Here is a 19,175-nt window from a genome sequence, read left to right on the forward strand (position 1 = left end):
AAAATAGCCTTCATCTGCTTCTTCAATTTATGCTCCAGTTGTGTCAGCTGCTGTAGCATATGCTGTAAAGGGATAATGAGTTGTTGTATGATGTCTATGCTCTTGAAGATGATGAAAGATGAACAACAAGGGGAGGATTCTGAAATTGACCCAAGTTCATATTATAATAACCAATACATGAAAGCTCCAGGGAGAAACTACCAGATGAAAAGATCAGATTTTGAAAGCAACCCAAGATCATATTTCCAAGATCTTAGAGGAAAACCCCCTCACAATTCTGATCATATTAGTTATCGCGTTTAATTAGACCTTGAATTTAATTTATTAAGGAATGAGTTACTAGTTTAAGGATCTGTTTATGTTTGCTGTTTTGATAATCTTGGTTCATCTAGTCTGTTTTTTTTTTGTTTCAGTTTTAGTGTTTATGTCTTATAAATAAATTGTTCTGATTTGGTTATGGATCCTTTAACTTAACCTGTATCACTCTCCTATCTGTTGTTTTTTTTTTGTAAATTCTCAGATAGTATTTGGTTTTGGGTATTTGTTGTTAATTACTTTTATTTTGTTTACCGGACTTACTGTAAATATATTTCGATGATGTCTGGCTTCCCGGATATCTCTACGAAATTCAATCATGTAGGCTATACTCTTATTAAAACTTCTCAACCTGTTAGGGTTTGTCGGAACATCATAATTTCGAGAAGACATTAATTCTATTAAAGGTGGTAACTGGTAAAGCATATAAACCTTTGGTAGAGCCTAAGATGTTGCTCTGCTTGGCCATCTTTTAATATTTGAAGATTGTTCATGCTTTCATGGGGCAAAACCTCTGCATTCACATAGTCGCATTCCTCGACACGCTTTGTACCCCTACTTACGTCCCTTATCACTTTTGGGACACATTAAATTCACGTAATGTTCTTCCAAAATCTACATGGTAATTCAAACAATTCTTCGATTTTTCTGTTCCAAGCTGCATTCTTGTCACGCGACCACAATTCATATATTTCGTCTGACATAGGCGACATGTCGTCACCATTCCTTTGACCACCTACTAATGGTCTTCGTTGTCGTTCTTTAAACTTTTTCTCGCGCTCCCAAGACAAACCAGAACTCCCATGTTTTCTTCTCCAAATTCTTGAACTTTGGACTCCTTTCTTGGCTCTAAAATATTATTTCTCATTGGTTTATGGCTATATCCAAGGATTCCTCTTCTTATTTGGCCAAGGGTCATTATGAACAGCTCGTCGTTGATCTGAGATCTCAGTATGTGCTTCTTGATCCAGCTAAAGATTTTACCACCGAGCTATTCGTCAACGTAGGAAGGACCACTATACCTCCTTTTGTCTCATATTTTTTGTTGTTTCCTCCTCTTTGTCTAGGATGATCTTTAAGTGGATCGAATCAAGCGGTTATAGTGGGTATTCAATCCATGAATCATGATGACCTTTATATTATTTCTTCATGATGCATCAATGTCTTGTAATGACTATCGTTCTCGATTTCCAAAAAAAAAGTTACACCATGACATGGCATAGAGGTACATCCTCGTTGAGGAGCCACCTTATTGTCTTGAATAAGACAAGAAGCAATATCATCTTTTCACACCCTTTTAGAGGAAGTCAATGAAGGTGTACTTTAAATGTTTCTCTTTGAACCCAAAACATATGTTCGCATATTTAGAGATATATTATAGGCTCATTTGTCGGTAGTTTGAGAATAATCTCACACGAAGCGAAAAATTACTATAGTGACAGAGAATATAATATCTGGGTGACCTCGCTTAGTTCCCAACCGGTTTAAAGGAAAATATCATACATATAGTAAGTATGACCTTCAAAAGTTAAGCTTTTTCAAAATAATATTACACCTTCATGTACTAGGAATCAATTTTACTAGTATTATAGCTTTCACTTTGGCTCTTTTCCCTTTCACGATTCCTTTTTCTTAGTGGATGTTACTATGTTAGTGCTTTACTTTTGCTTGCTTAATACAAAGGAAAAGAAACGAAAGATGAGAGAGAAATTGGATCATGATAATCTTAGTGTGGCCCATTCGAGCGACTGGGAACCAAACTTTTGTTTTAGTATTCGGAAGTGAACTCGGAATGATAATCTTAGTGGGGCCAATTTGAGCGACTCCGCAACCAAATTTGTGTTTTAGTATTCGTAGGTGGAAATGTTGTCAAAAAGTTGAAATATTAAAAGATTGAGAATGATATAGCGATTCAATGATGGAGATTTATCTCATCAATAAAGATGTCAAAAATCCTAAATTTTTCCTTAACATAGTAGAGTATATATACAATAATGCTTTACCTATATCACTTTTTGACCATCTCCAATCATCTCACCAACTCCTAGACCAATCCCCTTATTGACTCCTTTGAGTCATTGTCCCTATGTAGTTTAATATACAAGAAATTGTGGAAGGTCAGGTTTAAATTTTATTACAAATACATTGATTTTTTGTCCTTCTAGACAACATAGAAAATTTAAAAATACACTTGAAAAACAATCTCAAAAGCACTCATTTTTCAATACCGAAAATACTCTTTTTTTGATCCAAAATTTCAGAAAATTTAAGAATGAAATTTCGAGTTTTACTTCCAACAGTAGTTTACAGAGAGAGGGAAGATTGCAAAATTTGGTCAATTTTCGCGAGCTGAATTTTAAGGGTTCAGTCGATTTTTTGAAATCAAATCATCAATCTATTTTAGGTTTAGGTGTTTGAATCTCTTTATTTGTTGTTTGAAGTTGAATTCGTAGGATTTTCAACTAATTTTTTTAACAAATTCTAGAGAGATGAAGTTTTAATTTCCATGGATAAATAATAATGGAAACAAAATCTTCTATTGTCTCAAGGTACAATTTTACTTTTTGATTTACTTACTTTCATTGTTATATACATACAAAAATAATTTGAACTTGTAATTATTTTGCGGTAGCTGAACAAAATGTTGATGGCTACAGTTACTGTAAAACAGTGCACACTTATTGCAAAACAGTGCAAACTTGTTGCAAGCTCTTCAAAACACTCAAACTCATTGCAAAACACTGCAAATTTGTTGCAAGCTCTTGCAAAGCTTTGGAAATCTTTTACAACTTAGATGGAAAATCTTTAGAAAGCATTGCAAAGCTCTGCAAACCATTTTGCAAAGCAGTGCAAACTCATTGCAAAGTCATCAAAAGCTTTGGAATCCTTTTGCAACTTAGATGGAAATTAAATTACTCTTGGACATACTTGCATAACCTTCAACGTAAAGGAACTCAAATTATGTACACCATGTGTGTTAAATTTTGATGAATTACGAGCTATTTGCATTACGTATTTTTTTAAGGGAGTTCGGGGGCGCAACCCCTGTTTTTTTTTTTCTGTAGATATTTTCAAAGTAATTAATTGGATAAAAAATGTAATTTCAGCTTGCAACATACTTGCAAGACTTCGCATGATTAAGCGGGAATATCAACATTTTAGATGAAACATCAAAGTTTCTATTTGTAACTCAGTTTTAAACTACTGCAACTGAAATTTATAACATTAATCTAGATGAAATTGTCACCTTCCGTATCACAACCATTCATCAAAATATTCACAAATACATTCATCAAGATATTCAGAGCAAAAAATAAATTCAGATGTCTTTTTTTTATTTAACCCAACAGTATTTATCACCAAAAATAATTTGAGCAACTATTTGTCCTCTAAGTTTCCTCATCTCATTAGGTTCAACCTCAATTTCTTCAATATCCTGAGCTTTTTAATAATTAAAATGAATTAACATACATATAAAGTGCAATCAACTCTGTAAAAAAAAAAAAGACAAGTCATTTAACTAATAAATTGAAAAAAAAAACATTTTACTTGCTTGTTAATAATCATGATTAATTTATACTTTTGATGTTTCTAATTATTGTGGACAATCTGTTGGGTTTTGGTGTCACCTAGTGATCTAAGGAGAATCTCAGACGTCTAGTACGTCTGACACTAGCTACCAGGATCACATGCAAGAACTAAATATGAACTGGAACGGGGTAGAGATTATACCTGAATCGCTTTCCTTCGAACTAAATCTGATGCTTTACCCGCAGATGATAGCTCAAAATTATAGTTCTTTTACTTGAGACATCCGAGCAAACGACTTGATCTCCTGCCTGTAGAGTCAGTTGGGCCCTTTTCGAGAGATTGAGACGAAGAACCCTTCTTATTTAACTAGATAGATAGAGTGAGAGATTTTTCTCTAAAATCTTTGGATTTTTGAGTCAAAGGTCCAAAATCTGGGGGGTAAACCCAAAAAAAAATCCACTCTTGCCCAAAAATTAGTTGCAGGTCCAAATGTCAGTTTTTTTATTTTTATCCCTCTATTGCCCTTGGACGGGACATGCTGACGTTTTCCTGAAAAAAAAACTGACTGGTAAATAAAATAATTTACCAGTACACGAAAAATTCAAATTTTCAAACGAAATTTCAAATTCCCTCGCAGCAAACCATCTCTTCCCGGTAAATAAAATAATTTCCCGTACACAAAAAAAATCCAATTTCCGTCTAAAAATTCCAAATTTTTTTGGACGAAATTTCAAATTCCCGCCCAAATTTCCAGTAAATAAAATAATTTCCCGGTCACAAAATCTTTTTTTCAAAATTTTGAAATTTTCAAACGAAATTTCAAATTCCCGCCCAAATTTTCAAATTTTTTTTACGAAATTTCAAATTCCCGCCCAGCAAAAGTGTCTAGTACAGAAAAAATTTTCCAGTAAATAAAATAATTTGCCGAAAAAAATTTCATTTCCCGAGAATTTTTCGGTGGCAGTTCCGTAAATTTCTGAAGAGTACAGATTCTGCTGGACGGGTTGTCAGATTCTTTTTCAGAAAAAAAAATCGTTTCCCGAGAAATTTCGATAGCAATTTTGTAATTTTTCGATGGCAATTTTGTAATTTTCGATGGCATGAACCGTAAATACTTTGTTTTCCAAGGGCCATTTCGTCATTTTTTTTTCGCAACCTGACACTTTGGACCTGCTTTTTATTTTTTGCCTACCTAGGATGGGAATCCTATTAAGGGCCTCCTTTTGGACCCTTCACCCAATCCCCCTAAATTCTCTACTTGATATTGTAGAGGATAGATTTTCTCTTGAGAAAATTCCATGTCTTTTCTGTCAAATATTAGTCCTTATATAGAGAATCCTAAAATTAGAATTTTGTTTGAATTAGGATTCGGTAAGAACTTCGAAAAGATAAGACTCATAAACCTTTTCTGAGTGAGATTTCCAGATGAGAGTTCCATCCCACCAGGGACTCCACTTTATGTGGTCGACCAGGGCAACCCCTTTAGTGCGTTGGGTCTGGTCGCCCACTCGTTTCAATCCTGATTCAACCTTCAGCTTACCAGTAAAAAATAGAATTGATAAATACATAGGGAATAACTATAACTGCAAATATTGCAATAACACTCAAACCTTGGAACAGGCAGTTTTTACACTGCTCTTATGCTCGGATAATTTGGTTTTATTTCAATATCAAATCGGATAATATTAACTCAGTCTTAGAATGGATGTTACAATGAAAAGATATGGAAACCAATCTTGCAGATTTATTACTCCAAAATTCTGTGGTTTATATGGAAAGCCATATGTGAACAATACTTCACGTACAATCTCCTATCCAGGTTATTCATAGAATTTCAAGAATTTCCAGAACAACGAAAGAACGAAAACACTAAGCAAAACTACAAGCAAGCTGGTACTTGGTCCCCACCAACATTCCTATACTACAAAATCTATACGGATGTTTCTTACAAACAGATCCCAGAAAGGGCAGGAACAAGATGCATTATTTACGACTCCTAAGCACAGTTCAAAGAAGCGTCATCAGACACGACCAGAAGAAGAAACTCGAAAGAATGTGAAAGCAAGGCGATGCTACAGGGCATACAGTGGGTGATAGAGCTGCTCATCGAATACCTCCAAATTAAAAGCGACAACAAAGCAATTGTGAATTACCTACACAATCCTCACACGACGATTAATTGGCAGTCCGCAACTCACATGAAAGAGATTCAAAAGCTTACCTCGCAATTAAAAGTGTTATCTTCACTTATATCACCCGAACCGGAAACACTAAAGCAGATAAATTGGCAAAATATGTGCGACTTCACAATCGTTCATGCACATGGAACTCCTTACCCGTCTTTCTTCTTTCTTAATTTTCTGTAATTTAGAAATTGGGCTGAAAATGCAATTTTAAACTTTTTTAGTTAAAAAGACAAGTTATATTTTTTTTTGTTAAAAACCCAAATTTTGTATTTTTTTGTGAAAACCTCAAATATTTGTATTTTGTTTGGTTAAAAACTCAATATTATTTACAAAGGTGTTGCAAGGGGTTGCAAGGTGTTGCAAAGCTGTTGTAAGGTGTTGCAAGGCGCTACAAAGCTGTTGTAAAGTTGTCGCAAGGCGTTGCAAAGCTGCAGCAAGGTTTTGAAAATTTAAAAAGTATTCAGGGAGCTAAAGACTAAAAAAAATTGACTGATCCTTTTTAACCAAAGTCCAAAATTTTCAGGAAGTTTTGACCAAATTCCCCTTTGGTTTTTTGTCTTCCTTCCGTGTACTTCTCAACAAAAAAAAACCAACATATAAGGCCAAAATTCTTACGATTTCAATTTTTTTGTTGAAATTTTTTTTTGTTGAAAGGTAACTAATATTACTAAAAGGTAAGAGTGCGAATACAATACATGTTAGAAATAAGTTTTGGGATGTTTTTCCAGAATCTATTGTTTTGAGTTTTTCCAACCCATTTCGCTAGCTTATCAGCAAGTATATTGTGATTTCTGGCGGTGTAGGGGAACTGAATGTTGTTGAAATTCGGGATGAGATCTTTGACTTCCTGAATGTGAGTTGTCGAATGCCAATGTATCGATTTTCTAGAATCGTGCATATACTGGATTAGATTTTGGTTGTCGCTTTCAATAATGATGTGCTTGTAGCTATGAGTAATCGCCCATCAGATAAAATGGCTTTGGCTTCACTTTCCTCGCTCGGACGAGTTCGAAGAGTTCTACTTTTGCTTAGGCCTGTAAATGGATCGAACTATTTTCGGATACAGTACTATCCGAATTTGAAATCCGAAATTATTCGAACTATCCGATAAGGGTTCGATATCCGACGGATTGTCAAAAATGACATCCGAATCCGATATCCAAAATGTTATTCGAATATCGAATATTTGTCCCATCCGAAATTCTGAATTTTAAGCCATAACATTATATCACACTATTATTCGAAATTCCGAATATTATCCGATCCGAAATTCAAATACAATATTATCCGATCCGAAATTCTGATAAGGGTTAAAGACTTGAAGTTGAACTTTGATTCTTTCAAATCTGAAGACTTAGTCTTAGACTTGAAGTTGACTAGTTGAGGATAAAGTTTTGTTTATTTTTTAATCCCTTAGGTGAATCTTAACCATTGATTTCAAATGCGAATCAGATCAGATTTTTTCGAAATCGGATATAGCTATATCCGAATCCGAAACCGCTATCCGAAAATTATCCGACAAGACATCCGAAATTCGAATCTGAAATCCGAAATGTCGGATTATTTGAGTGCGGATACGGATCGGATTCGGATTTTTGGACCACCGTTTACAGGCTTACTTTTGCTTCAATGAATTTGGCCTGTGAATCATGACTAATAAAGCTAATTCCAATACAATTGTTAATGTCAGTAAACGAGGTATCTGCATTAATTTTATAGTATGGGTATACTGGTGGAGTCCTACGTTGAGTACATAATCGTTTAGTGGTTTTAACTGCACCACGAGTGCGAGTGAATAATAAAATTTGATTAATAAATTGAGAGAGTCTATTAATGATATTCTCAAAACATTGATCACATCGTGCTTTCCAGATGTACCATAAGATATTAGAAAAATGAATGACATTCGAAGTACATGAGATATTGTCTAAATCCTGCCAGGATAAAATTCAATTAGAAACCGACTTAATATTAGTAGATATAATGTTAAAATAAAACCAAATAAAACCGAACATTTTTTGCAAATTGACAGTAAAGAAGAGCATCTTCAAGGGTTTCAATCAGGGTACAATTTGGGCAATCAACACGATTACCTATATATTTTCTAATTCTTTGACGAACAGGGAGCGTTCCGGCGCAACATTTCCAGAGAAAGATAGAAATACGCGGGATAGTTTTAATAATAATATTAGTTTGATGTTGAGAATGCCGAGCCAAGGTTAAATGATGCTACATAGATCCTACGGTGAATTTGCCCGATTGAGTGAAGGTCCACCGAATTTTGTCTTGCCCATTTTTTTTTATATCCATGGATTGGATGAGGTTACAAGTTTGTCTGTCAAACGTATTTTCTAGGATCTTATCATTCCACGATTGTTATGAATAAGCTGAGAAACTTTGGTGAGAGTTGAGTTGTTAGGATTCGATAAAGGAGGGGGTCAGAATCCATTGTTCATTCCGATTGTTAATTTGAGAACATTCTGCACTTCCAGGAATGTCCTTACTCAGCTGGGCCCGGGTTAAGAGTGTGGTTATAGTATTTGGCTTTAAGAAGTTTAAGCCAAATCGCATTGGTTTCAGTTTTAAGACGCCATGCTAGCTTGCTGAGGAAAGCTTTGTAATTTAAGTAGGGGTTGTGTATACCAAGATCGCCCAATTTTTTTAAGAGACAGATATATGACCATGCTTTGGTCATATCCCTTTAGATTTTTCCTCACCAGAAGGAGTTGCGCGAAGTTGCAATGCGATTGCAAAGACCTTTGAGAATGACAAAACATTGCATCTGGTATATCTGGCATAACTACTCCCAAGAGCTTGCCATAACTGCTTGCAGCTAGGCGTACGGTCTAGAATAGATAACCAACATATGGCCAACTTGAGAAAGGAAGTTGTGATGCCAATTGGAGAGTTCGGCCTGAATTTGATCTAGAATAGACTGGAAGACCTTAGTTTTGTTGGCGCCAATGAACAAATGATCTCCAAGGTATTTATTAGAGAAGGGGGTGTTTCTAACTTTAAGGCTTCGCATTATCATGTGTTTGAACTTCGGGTGATAGTTTTTAGAAAAGAAAATGTTAGATTTATTATAATTAATCATCTGGCCAGATGAGGAGCAGAATATGTGGAGAATCGATTCAAGATTATGAATGTTTTCAAGCAAGTTTTTGGCAAAGATGATGCAATCATCTGCAAAGCGGAGATGGTTTATAGTGAAGTCCGGTTTAGTCGTAGGAAACCCATCAAAATTATGGCCTGATTGAGAAGAAACAAGCAGTCTACTAAGGCCCTCCACAGCAAGAGTAAAGAGGAAGTGAGAGAGGGGGTTTCTTTGCCTGATGTCGTTGCTAAGAAAAAGGTAGGGCCCGGACAACCATTAATGAGGATGGCCATAGAAGAGGTGGATATGCAAGCCAAAATCATATTAACCCAGTACGAATTTTTTTTTTTGTCGTTGAACACGATTTCATAGTCATATAGATATTCTAAAGGCCTCTCCAATCTTTCTTTTTTCTTTCTTTCTTCTTTATACTTTTATTTGTCTTCTTCTCTATGTCACATTCCTTTTCTCTTTTTCTCTTCGCTAGCTACTATTCTTTATATTTCTCATTTGCTCCTCTTTTCTCCCCCCCCCTCCCCCCTCCAACTAAGGGCAGTAGTACGTTGTACGCCATCTTTTCTAAGTGCGCATATTTTTTTCTCTGTCTTTTGATTAATTTTATATACAAAATTCTTAGTTTTGCTTGTCGATGAAATGAGTTTTCGAAATCATACTTGTTTATTATATGAATAGTTTTTTAATTCATATAATCACGTCTTTCAAATATTCAGTTAAATTTCGTTCATGGATTTATTTAATTACATCAAATATAGTTCAAATATTTTTACTGGTATTATGTAATAATTGCGTGCATTAATACTTTTACATAGATATATTTGGCCGCGATTTCAGAGCATAAGTAAAAGTCTCAGAGAATAAAGATTCTGATCAACTAGATTTGACCTATGGGGTATATTCATTTTGAGTCAAAAAATTGAGTTGTATTTTGTCTCTTAATCTTCATCTCACTCTCCACCACCACAACTTCTAAACACCACAACCATTCTGACCACCGACCACCACTAGTCCACTACCACCTCTTCTCTCCCTCTATTTTTTTTCTCTCTCATTCCCTCGATCTCTCTCTCTCCTGCTTGTTCTCTCTCTCTCTCTCTCTCTCTCTCTCTCTCTCTCTCTCTCTCTCTCTCTCTCTCTCTCTCTCTCTCTCTCTCTCTCTCTCTCTCTCTCTCTTGTCATTATCTGCTGCTCATTCTCCCTCGGTCAAAAAAATGGAAAAAGCCAACTTTTATACTCGAAATGAGTATGCCTCATAGGTCACATCTAGTTGACCAAAGTCTTTATTCCCCGAGACTATTTATGATGCCTCAAAGCCTTTGCATGATTATATCTTCTTTAATTAAACTGTTCGATATTTTCTCAGATCTCATATCACATGAAGGGCTCAGATTAAGATATCCCACCTGCCCCCAAAACTCAGACATGCCAAGTGTGCTCACACAATCCATATGTTTTTACAAAATCTAGATTGTAACCCTTAGGAGATTCTGATTCTGGAGACTCTTTAGCAAAACTCGCTTAACATAACATATTACGAGCTGAGTTGAGGGAGATGAGATTTGGCTTCAAAACCTAGAGGTAGATGACTAGATGAGCTTGCTGAAATGAAGACTAGCTCATCCAAAGAATAAATGTTTTGGATCCTGAAAGGGTTACCACTAAAGATAGACTATATCATCACAAAATGGTCTTAGTGTTTTGACTACGAGAGTGATAAATTATAAATAGCCATAAACTATATATCAACTATGGTAACAAGCTACACCAAATAGTTACCAATACTGTAATATGATAATTCATGAAATAACAACTTCACAAATGATAGATGCATGTTTTTATAGTTTATTATTCTCCCCAAGCCGGTTTGAATCTACAAAGCATGTAAGATGATCTGAAGTCCATGTTGAGGAAGAATAGTAAGACGTTGAGTCGGGGAGTGGACATAGGCAGGCGATATAGTAAACCGATAATGTCTCAGAATCATGGCAAACACAATCTTTGAATTGGTCATAGCAAAGTTCATACCTACACAATTTCGAGGTCCGGCACTAAAGGGAAGAAATGCCATGGATTTGTTCTTTGTTGCCTTTGCCACACCTTCCGAAAATCGTTCCGGTTTAAATAGGTGAACATCTTCTCCCCATATATCTGGGTCATGATGAACTCCAATGGCTGAAATCTCAAGTTCTAAATTTTCCGGCAATATAAGATTTCCAAGTCTTTCCTTTCTTGTTACTCTTCTTATAAGGTGAGGAACAGGAGGATATAACCTCAGAGATTCATTCATGATCATGTTCATCTGCAAAAACACAAACGAACGAATTTCAAATTACGTACGAAATTATTCTTCATTAGACTTGAGGTTCTTTTTGGTATATATGAATCATTAAAAAAAACAAAAGCAATATACTTAACATCTTCAATCTTGAGAGGGATCTTTCATCAAAAATTGGATTCTCACTACCAAACAACTCAATCACTTCCTTTCTTGCTTTGTCTTGCCAATCTGTGTTAAGAGCAAGAAGTAGACATGTCCATGTTAAGAAACTTGTAGTTGTTTCATGGCCACCAACATAGAATGTTTTGCATTCGTCGATTATATCTTGTACTGAGATCCTCTTACTATCGTCTGAATCACGGTTAGCTTTTATAAGCAGCCCAAGAAAATCATTTCCATATCCATCTAACTCTCCCTTTTCCATATTTTCTTCTCTTCTTTTTATCATATTCAATATCAATTTTTCGATCTCCTTTTCAAGTTTCTCCGATTCAAGTTCATCTTTGTTTGGCACAAGTTTCCTGCACAACAAGGAAACCAAGAAATAGCATTAGAACCTTCTAACCCAAAGAACTTGCTGAGTTGCGTCCGAGCATTTCAATTACATCAATACTAGTAAAAGCCGAAGGCCCGATTTTAAGTTAATAGACAAATTATATTTTGTTTGGTCAATAACCCAATATTTGTATTTTGTTTGCTAAACCCCCAATATTAACCTTTTTGCAAGCAGCTGCAGGGGCTGGATATAAAAAATCGAGTGAAAACAAAAAATTTATGGGGAGTTTTGACAAAATTTAGTGCCACACAAAAATGTACTTACTTACCCTATACCAGGAAACCTTATCTTAAATGAATTTGCAGCTAAAAGAGAAGAAATTTTGATTAACATCTCAAAGATGTTCTTTCCTTCAACATAACTACTTCCAAAAGCAGTTCTTGATATCACTTCTGATGTCAAAACCCTAAATTCTTCAGATACTTCTATCTCCTTCCCTTCTTGATGCATCCATCTATCTAACATTGAATCAGCAGCGGTAATCATATCGACGATCATTCCCTTCAATGATTAATCCCAATAAGCAATTAGGTAACTTATAAACTCTTACACCCTAAAATCTAAAGTCTTAACCCTAACTACAGAATAATGAAGAAGAAGAAGAAGCTAGAAGAAGTAGTACCTTTAAGTTTTCTGCATGAAACGCGTAGTTAGCTAATTTTCGATGCTTAACCCATTTTGCTCCTTTAGACATGACAAGTCCATCTCCTACTAGCTTCCTAACATACCCTTCATTCTTCTTCTTAGGATATGATTCATCTCTATTGCTCAAAATTTCCTTTATCAAATCCAGATCAGTTATCACCAACTGTGGTTTTGATCCATGCCAAGAAAGATAAGTCTTACCTATAAATATGTACATAGAAAGAGCATGAGATAATGGGCAATTAAAACTTTGATCACAAAATGAACAAAAATGATAAAAGAACCCCCTTGATGATCCCATGACAGCATCGTGGCAAATAAGATAAGGAGTATTTTAGTCTTTTATTTTTCTCTTACATGAAAATACCAAAATGGCCCTGTCGTACGAGGGAGAGGTCACCTAGGGTTCTTGTTGCAATATGAATAAAATAGCTACAGCAAGTATTACCATAAGTTTTGATCCAAGAGTGAATATGAGGTTGAAGCTTAGGGAAGATGTCATGGGAGAATTCTTCCATGGGTTTGCTCCTGGATTCAGTCATCATGTTGAGGATTTTTTTGGCATTTCCATGGAGAAATTTGTAAGATGGGCCTTGGATTCCTTGTGAAGAAAAAGATCTTGTTATGAGAATTGGGTTGAACCATACTTTGTGAAGGAACTTGATCACAGTTAAGAGGAGGTAGAGTGAGAAAGAAATTGGGAGCAAATAGTAGATGACTGTAAGAAAGATTGGTATAGTAGTAGTAGTGATCTCTTCATTTGAGCTCATTTCTTAAGCCTTTTCTTCAATGAGGGTTTGTGATGTTAGTTTCTTTGATTTTTTGTTGTATTTAAGTGTCTATGAGTGGACCCAAAAAAAAAAGTTAGGTGGGTACTTTTTGTTCTAATGGGCGCATGTCACATACATTTCAATATTTCTCACAAATGTTAATATTCTCTTGCAAATGTTATACACACATTTTTGGTACACAAGATTTCACACACGACTTAAACTCATTTTTATTATTTACAGACCTATGCTATTCACGCGTACATTCTCCCCAAATTTGGGCACCTCGTTAAAATGTCACACTTCTATCTCACAATTTGTTGAGTTAATATTTGGTCAGCTTTGACCAAATAAGAATATCAACGGATTTACTTAAGCGGCTTGCGTCGGTTTCGCCAGCACATAAAAGTTATAATTAACAGAAAATTGAACCCGATATCCTATCTTAAATTTCCTATCATATACCAATCATAAAAGGTATATGATAGGTCATATGCTATGAGAAGCTATTAAAGGTATATGATAAAATATATGCCAGAGAAATTATTAAAGGATTTTCTATTATGTGCCATAATAGCAATGATGGGACATAAACTTTTTTCCATTTTAAATCAAAATGTTTGAAATCGGTATAATCATTTTGAGTAAGTTGAACTTTGACATGTTAAAAGTTAAAAATTTATAAAGAATTACCATGTATTCTAAGGATCCCTTGTAGAACAACCAACCTATAAAATAAGCCAAAAAGTAAACCAAACTTCTCACACAAATTACAATACAATATACTTCAAACAGAAGAAATGAATACTACTACATTACCCATTCATCTCAATCTCATCTATTATTTTCTCCCAACTTTTTTATCTCTCTACCTGTTCTTAATTCTGATAAAGTTCCTTCACAAAGTATGGTGGAACCCAATTCTCATAACAAGATCTTTTGCTGCTCAAGGAGTCAAAGGCCCTTCTTACAAATTCTTCCATGGGAACACCAAAGAAATCTTGAAAATGACTACAGAATCCATGAGCAAACCCATGGAGGAATTCTCCCATGATATCCTCCCTATACTTCAACCACATATTCACTCTTGGATCAAACTTTATGGTACTACACTTTTGATTATAACAACCTTATCTTATTGATGTTCTGATTCAAATTTTAATTACCCATCACTAATTCTCTCTCTCTCTCTCTCTCATTCACTCTAAAATAGGTAAGACATGTATAACTTGGCATGGTCCAACAGCTCGATTGATCGTAACGGATACAGATTTGGTGAAGGAGATTTTAAACAACAAAGATGGAACATATCCTAAGATGAAGGCTGAAGAGTTCACTAAGAGGTTATTTGGAGATGGACTAGGAACTGCCCAAGGCCAAAAGTGGGTTAAGCAAAGGAAAATAGCTAACCATGCCTTTCATGGCCAGAGCTTGAAGGTACTTCTTTCTTCTTCTTTTTCTTTTTACAACCATTATAAAATCCTAAGATTTCTTAAACTCATTTATTAATCATTAAATATTAATAACTCAATGTAAGAATTTTTAAAAATAAAAATAAAATCTAACTCAAAACTGATAAAAAAATTTTAAAACTCATGTGTTGGGCCAAAAAGGCAAAAATCCTTCGTGGGCCCCAGAAGTAGGATAGATCCTCTCTCAACAAAAGATAAGCAAGAGGTCCACAGACTGGAAATGACGTTTTATGTCGTCCACCTCTTCTACATGAAACACGGGTAAAATGCCCAACTAAGAAATAATGTGTTATGTTTCAAAAAGAAAAAGAAATTATGTGTTATGAGCAAATATTTAGGTAGCTTGATAATTCTTAAAGGTGTTTTGAAAAGTACAGGATTTCTAGAGAGAAGAAGAAAACTCTAAACACGAATATGATCGTTTCAATTAGAGAGAAATGTAATTTCGTGAAACTATGTACCAAAAGAGCCTTCAGAAGATAGTCTATGTCATCGTACAAATGTACAAACGAATTCCTCTAACTAAAAAACGGAATTGATTTTGATACATGTAGCAACTATTGTTCTTGAGAGAAAATACTTATAGAGCTTAACCAGATGATGATATGTTTGATTTCTTTATCAACTCGATATCTCTCATGTTAGAAATGATCGACATTAATCATGAACTAATGATAAAATTTTATCTCTAATGAATTATCGAGATGTTGCAACAAAAAATGATTCGAACAACGATTTTGTATTCCAGTTGAAAACAAAATAGAATTTTATCATAATGCATTAACTATCGTAACAAGAAGGTATGAACTAAGACAGAGATCATAATACATTATGAAGAATCATTATCCATTATGAAAATTCACTGGAATTCGTAAACTGATGGGTATCTTGGTCTTGAAAAATGATTTGGACCTCTAACCGATTATAATTTTCCTAAAATTAACGTTATTCCAAAATATTTGTACTCGTCGCTTACTTTTTGCCGAATCAGGAGTAATTACCCTTCTCGTGACACAATGGATTTTAGGATGACTTTTTCTTTAACACCATACATGAAAGAACTCGTTTTAGCATAAAACAAAGAATTTAAAAGGTCAGCATTTTAAAACAAAAAGTTAAAAGCTAAATATAAAATTAAAATTCAAACTGAAATTGAAAGTCGATGTGAAAGTTAGGGTGAAGTCTCACCTTTGAATTAGCTTTTAGGAGAGAGAGGTCCAAGACCGTCCGGAATCTAAAATATGACAAGTCTCATCCCAATAGTCTGACGGAAACTAACATGCGGAGAAGTTGTTGCATAGGTGTTGTAGAAATGGTAGATCACCAGTTTGCGAGTGTATACATGGCCCCCTAGCTCTCAAACAAGCTTTTGTGGTAAGAGATGCTCAATACCACTCATCAACTTACTTGGGGATGACACTTCCTTGTCTGGGCATGACAGTATGTTACGCCTATCATGTGTGACCTAGATCTGGTACTATATTAAGATTGGCAATGAGTGAAGATGTCCCAGACATTATTTACTTGGTTATAAGACTTTTTATATGTCTACGTGTGACTACTTTTGTAGGGAACAATTCCAACTATAATCACGACAGTGGAAGCGATGCTAGATAGATGGAGGAATCAAGAAGGAAAAGAAATCGAATTATTGGAAGAGTTTAAAGTGCTTACATCAGAAGTGATATCAAAAACTGCTTTTGGGAGCAGTTATGTCCAAGGGAAGAAAATTTTCGAGTTGTTGATCAAGTTGGTTTACCTTATATATGTTAATTCATATAGGATGAGGTTTCCTGGTATAAGGTAAGCAAGTTCTTAACATTATTTTGTTTACTTCAAACCTATATATTAGCCATATTTCCTGATCTCCTTCTATGTTATGGTAGCAAAATTGTGCCAAGTAAAGATGACATTGAATCAGAGAAAATTGAAAAAGAGATAGAAAGATTGATATTAGAAATTATAAAGAGAAGAGAAGAAACGGCGAAAAAGGGAGACTTGGACGCCGAGGGATACGGGAACGATTATCTAGGATTGTTACTAAACGCTCACCATGATTCAGACGAGAGCAAGAGAATTACAGTACAAGATTTGATCGACGAATGCAAGACATTCTACATAGCTAGTCATGAAACAAGTTCAAGTTTTCTAACATGGACATGTCTACTTCTAGCCACTAACACAGATTGGCAAGAAAAAGTAAGAAAGGAAGTGATAGAGTTGTTTGGGAGTCAGAATCTCGTTCCGGACGACAGTTCTATATCAAGATTGAAAACGGTAAACATATTGCTTTTTTACGATTCTATATGCCAAACAAAAATGATAAAATTACCCCTTGATGACACCACCTAGGTGACTTACTTGCCTACATGGTGAAGAAGACCAAAATACCCCTCGTCTTATTAGAATGAGGTCACCAAGGAAGTACGTGTATCACTGTTGTATGCATAAGTCCAAAATGACTAGAATTTCATAAATTTGATAAAATTCATTTGTGTTTTGCAGATGAACATGATTATGAATGAATCTCTAAGATTATATCCTCCTGTTAATTACCTACTAAGAAGTGTAACAAGAAATGTAAGACTTGGAAAACTAAATCTTCCTGCAAATGTGAATGTTCTGATTTCAACAGTAGCAATTCACCATGACCAAGATATATGGGGAGATGATGTTCACCTTTTCAAACCAGAGAGATTTGCAGAAGGCGTAGCAAGAGCTACAAACAACAACCCAATGGCGTTTCTTCCGTTTGGCGCAGGACCTCGGATTTGTGTTGGTTCGAACTTTGCTTTAATGCAAGGAAAGATTGCTCTAGCCATGATTCTGCAACGCTATCACTTCACTATTTCGCCTGCTTATGTCCATTCCCCAACTCATGGAATCTCTGCTCGGCCTCAACATGGACTTCAAGTCATATTACATAGGTTGTAGAAGGGATGGAGATATACCCTACCCAATGATGAACTTTTTTTTTTTTTGTTAAGAGACCCAATGATGAACTTAAAATTAATAAATTATTTAAGTTTTATATCACAATTGAGGTATTGTCTACAATCATCCTCATCTGTCAGAATTTTGATTGTCTTTTACAGTATATTATTTCAAGAAACTGAAGCATAGAAGATCATTTTAAATCTACAATTGTAACGGAAAAAAAAGGAAAACAGTAGAATGCATAACGGATCATGACGGGATTTGGATCAACAATCATGTGGGTGTTGGTGATCAACTAACAAAGCGTTTCAGAATCCAGTTTGATGCAGGGAAATTTTCAGAAGATATTCCGGGAGTTGTGGATGTATATCTTAAAATCTAGTAATTAGGAGTATAATATTATTCTGGGTTAGTTGAGAATTGTTATATTTAATAGTTTTATATTTTAAAAAAAATTCCAAGTTTTAAATTTTAATATTTAGAAGTTCTTAATTCAACCAAACATTATTGAATATAATGCAAAGTTAAGTTTTTCACGACCATAATAAATAAACTATCCGATCTATCTAATTTAGATAATGAAACTATATTACTTTCTAGAAATCGAAGGAACATAAAATGTCTCTATGATATCCATTTAATGACTCGTCTTTAAGAGTAAGAGGTAGGTGATAAGCTACGTTTACCAGTTAGTTATGAATGAATCAAAATGTGTTTGAATTTTGAATTTCAAATGTAAACTCTACTTCCTGTAATCTTGGAATTGACCGAGTCATGTAAGAACTGAAGGATATAATGCCTAAGTCTGAAGGAATAGTATCCTTCCGAAGGAGTGTCCTTCGACCAAGGTTGCAATGCGTACAATTTGGCGAATAGGATCTTAATGACCTTACTCGGAAGATCATTAGTCCGGTCCAATTAGGGGTCGTAATGCTTAGCTAGAAGCCAACTACGATCGTCGAATCAAGAGTTGATTCGCGGCTAACATAGACCGGATCCTACAAGGGTTACACATCAGAGTAATGATTTGAACGGAGAGAATTGACTAGAAGGATAATGGCAAATAATTGGATTGGATCCATTATTGGTAAGTCCAGAAAGATTCGGAGAAGTCCGAAGAGATAAACATGTCCGGGCCCAAAAGGGAGGCCCGGAAAGGCTTTAGGTAGGCCGGCCATGTGATGGCCGACCTAGGCAATAGGGTCGGCCATGTGATGGCCGGCTAGGCCCTAAGTGGGCCGGCCAAGGAAGCCCATAAAGGGCTATGTTGGTCGCCCACTTTAAGTGACCCAAAGGAGGGTATTTTGGGTGTTGCCTTATAATTAGGTTTTAGGAATCCTAGTTTGAGTCTAATACCTCTTCTAGGGATT

General features: G+C 35.2%; 2 protein-coding genes across 3 annotated transcripts; one reads left to right on the top strand and one right to left on the bottom strand.

Annotated features, from left to right (window-relative positions):
- Positions 1–10,865: 10,865 nt before the first annotated feature.
- Positions 10,866–13,433, bottom strand: LOC147566203 (cytochrome P450 CYP749A22-like). 2 transcript variants are annotated; one of them, XM_086652699.1, is made up of 5 exons: positions 13,075–13,433; positions 12,604–12,827; positions 12,250–12,482; positions 11,563–11,946; positions 10,866–11,446 (listed from the first exon to the last, which is right to left on the bottom strand). In XM_086652699.1, the coding sequence occupies exons 1-5, from the start codon at positions 13,394–13,396 to the stop codon at positions 11,443–11,445; spliced, it is 1,167 nt and encodes a 388-aa protein (XP_086508825.1). In that variant the 5' UTR covers positions 13,397–13,433; the 3' UTR covers positions 10,866–11,442. The 2 variants fall into 2 exon arrangements, with proteins under 2 accessions (XP_086508825.1, XP_086508824.1); XM_086652698.1 differs by having other exon boundaries at positions 11,558–11,946.
- A 732-nt stretch (positions 13,434–14,165) lies between these two features.
- LOC147566204 (cytochrome P450 CYP749A22-like) lies at positions 14,166–17,904 on the top strand. The gene is made up of 5 exons (XM_086668218.1): positions 14,166–14,500; positions 14,610–14,833; positions 16,439–16,671; positions 16,755–17,145; positions 17,374–17,904. Exons 1-5 carry the CDS (start codon positions 14,197–14,199, stop codon positions 17,800–17,802), a joined length of 1,581 nt encoding a protein of 526 aa, XP_086524344.1. The 5' UTR covers positions 14,166–14,196; the 3' UTR covers positions 17,803–17,904.
- Positions 17,905–19,175: the final 1,271 nt, after the last annotated feature.

The sequence above is a fragment of the Eschscholzia californica genome, unplaced genomic scaffold (genome assembly GCF_041429995.1).
Source record: "Eschscholzia californica isolate CP2 unplaced genomic scaffold, dmEscCali1.0.p SCAF_1, whole genome shotgun sequence".
NCBI classification, from domain to species: domain Eukaryota; kingdom Viridiplantae; phylum Streptophyta; class Magnoliopsida; order Ranunculales; family Papaveraceae; genus Eschscholzia; species Eschscholzia californica.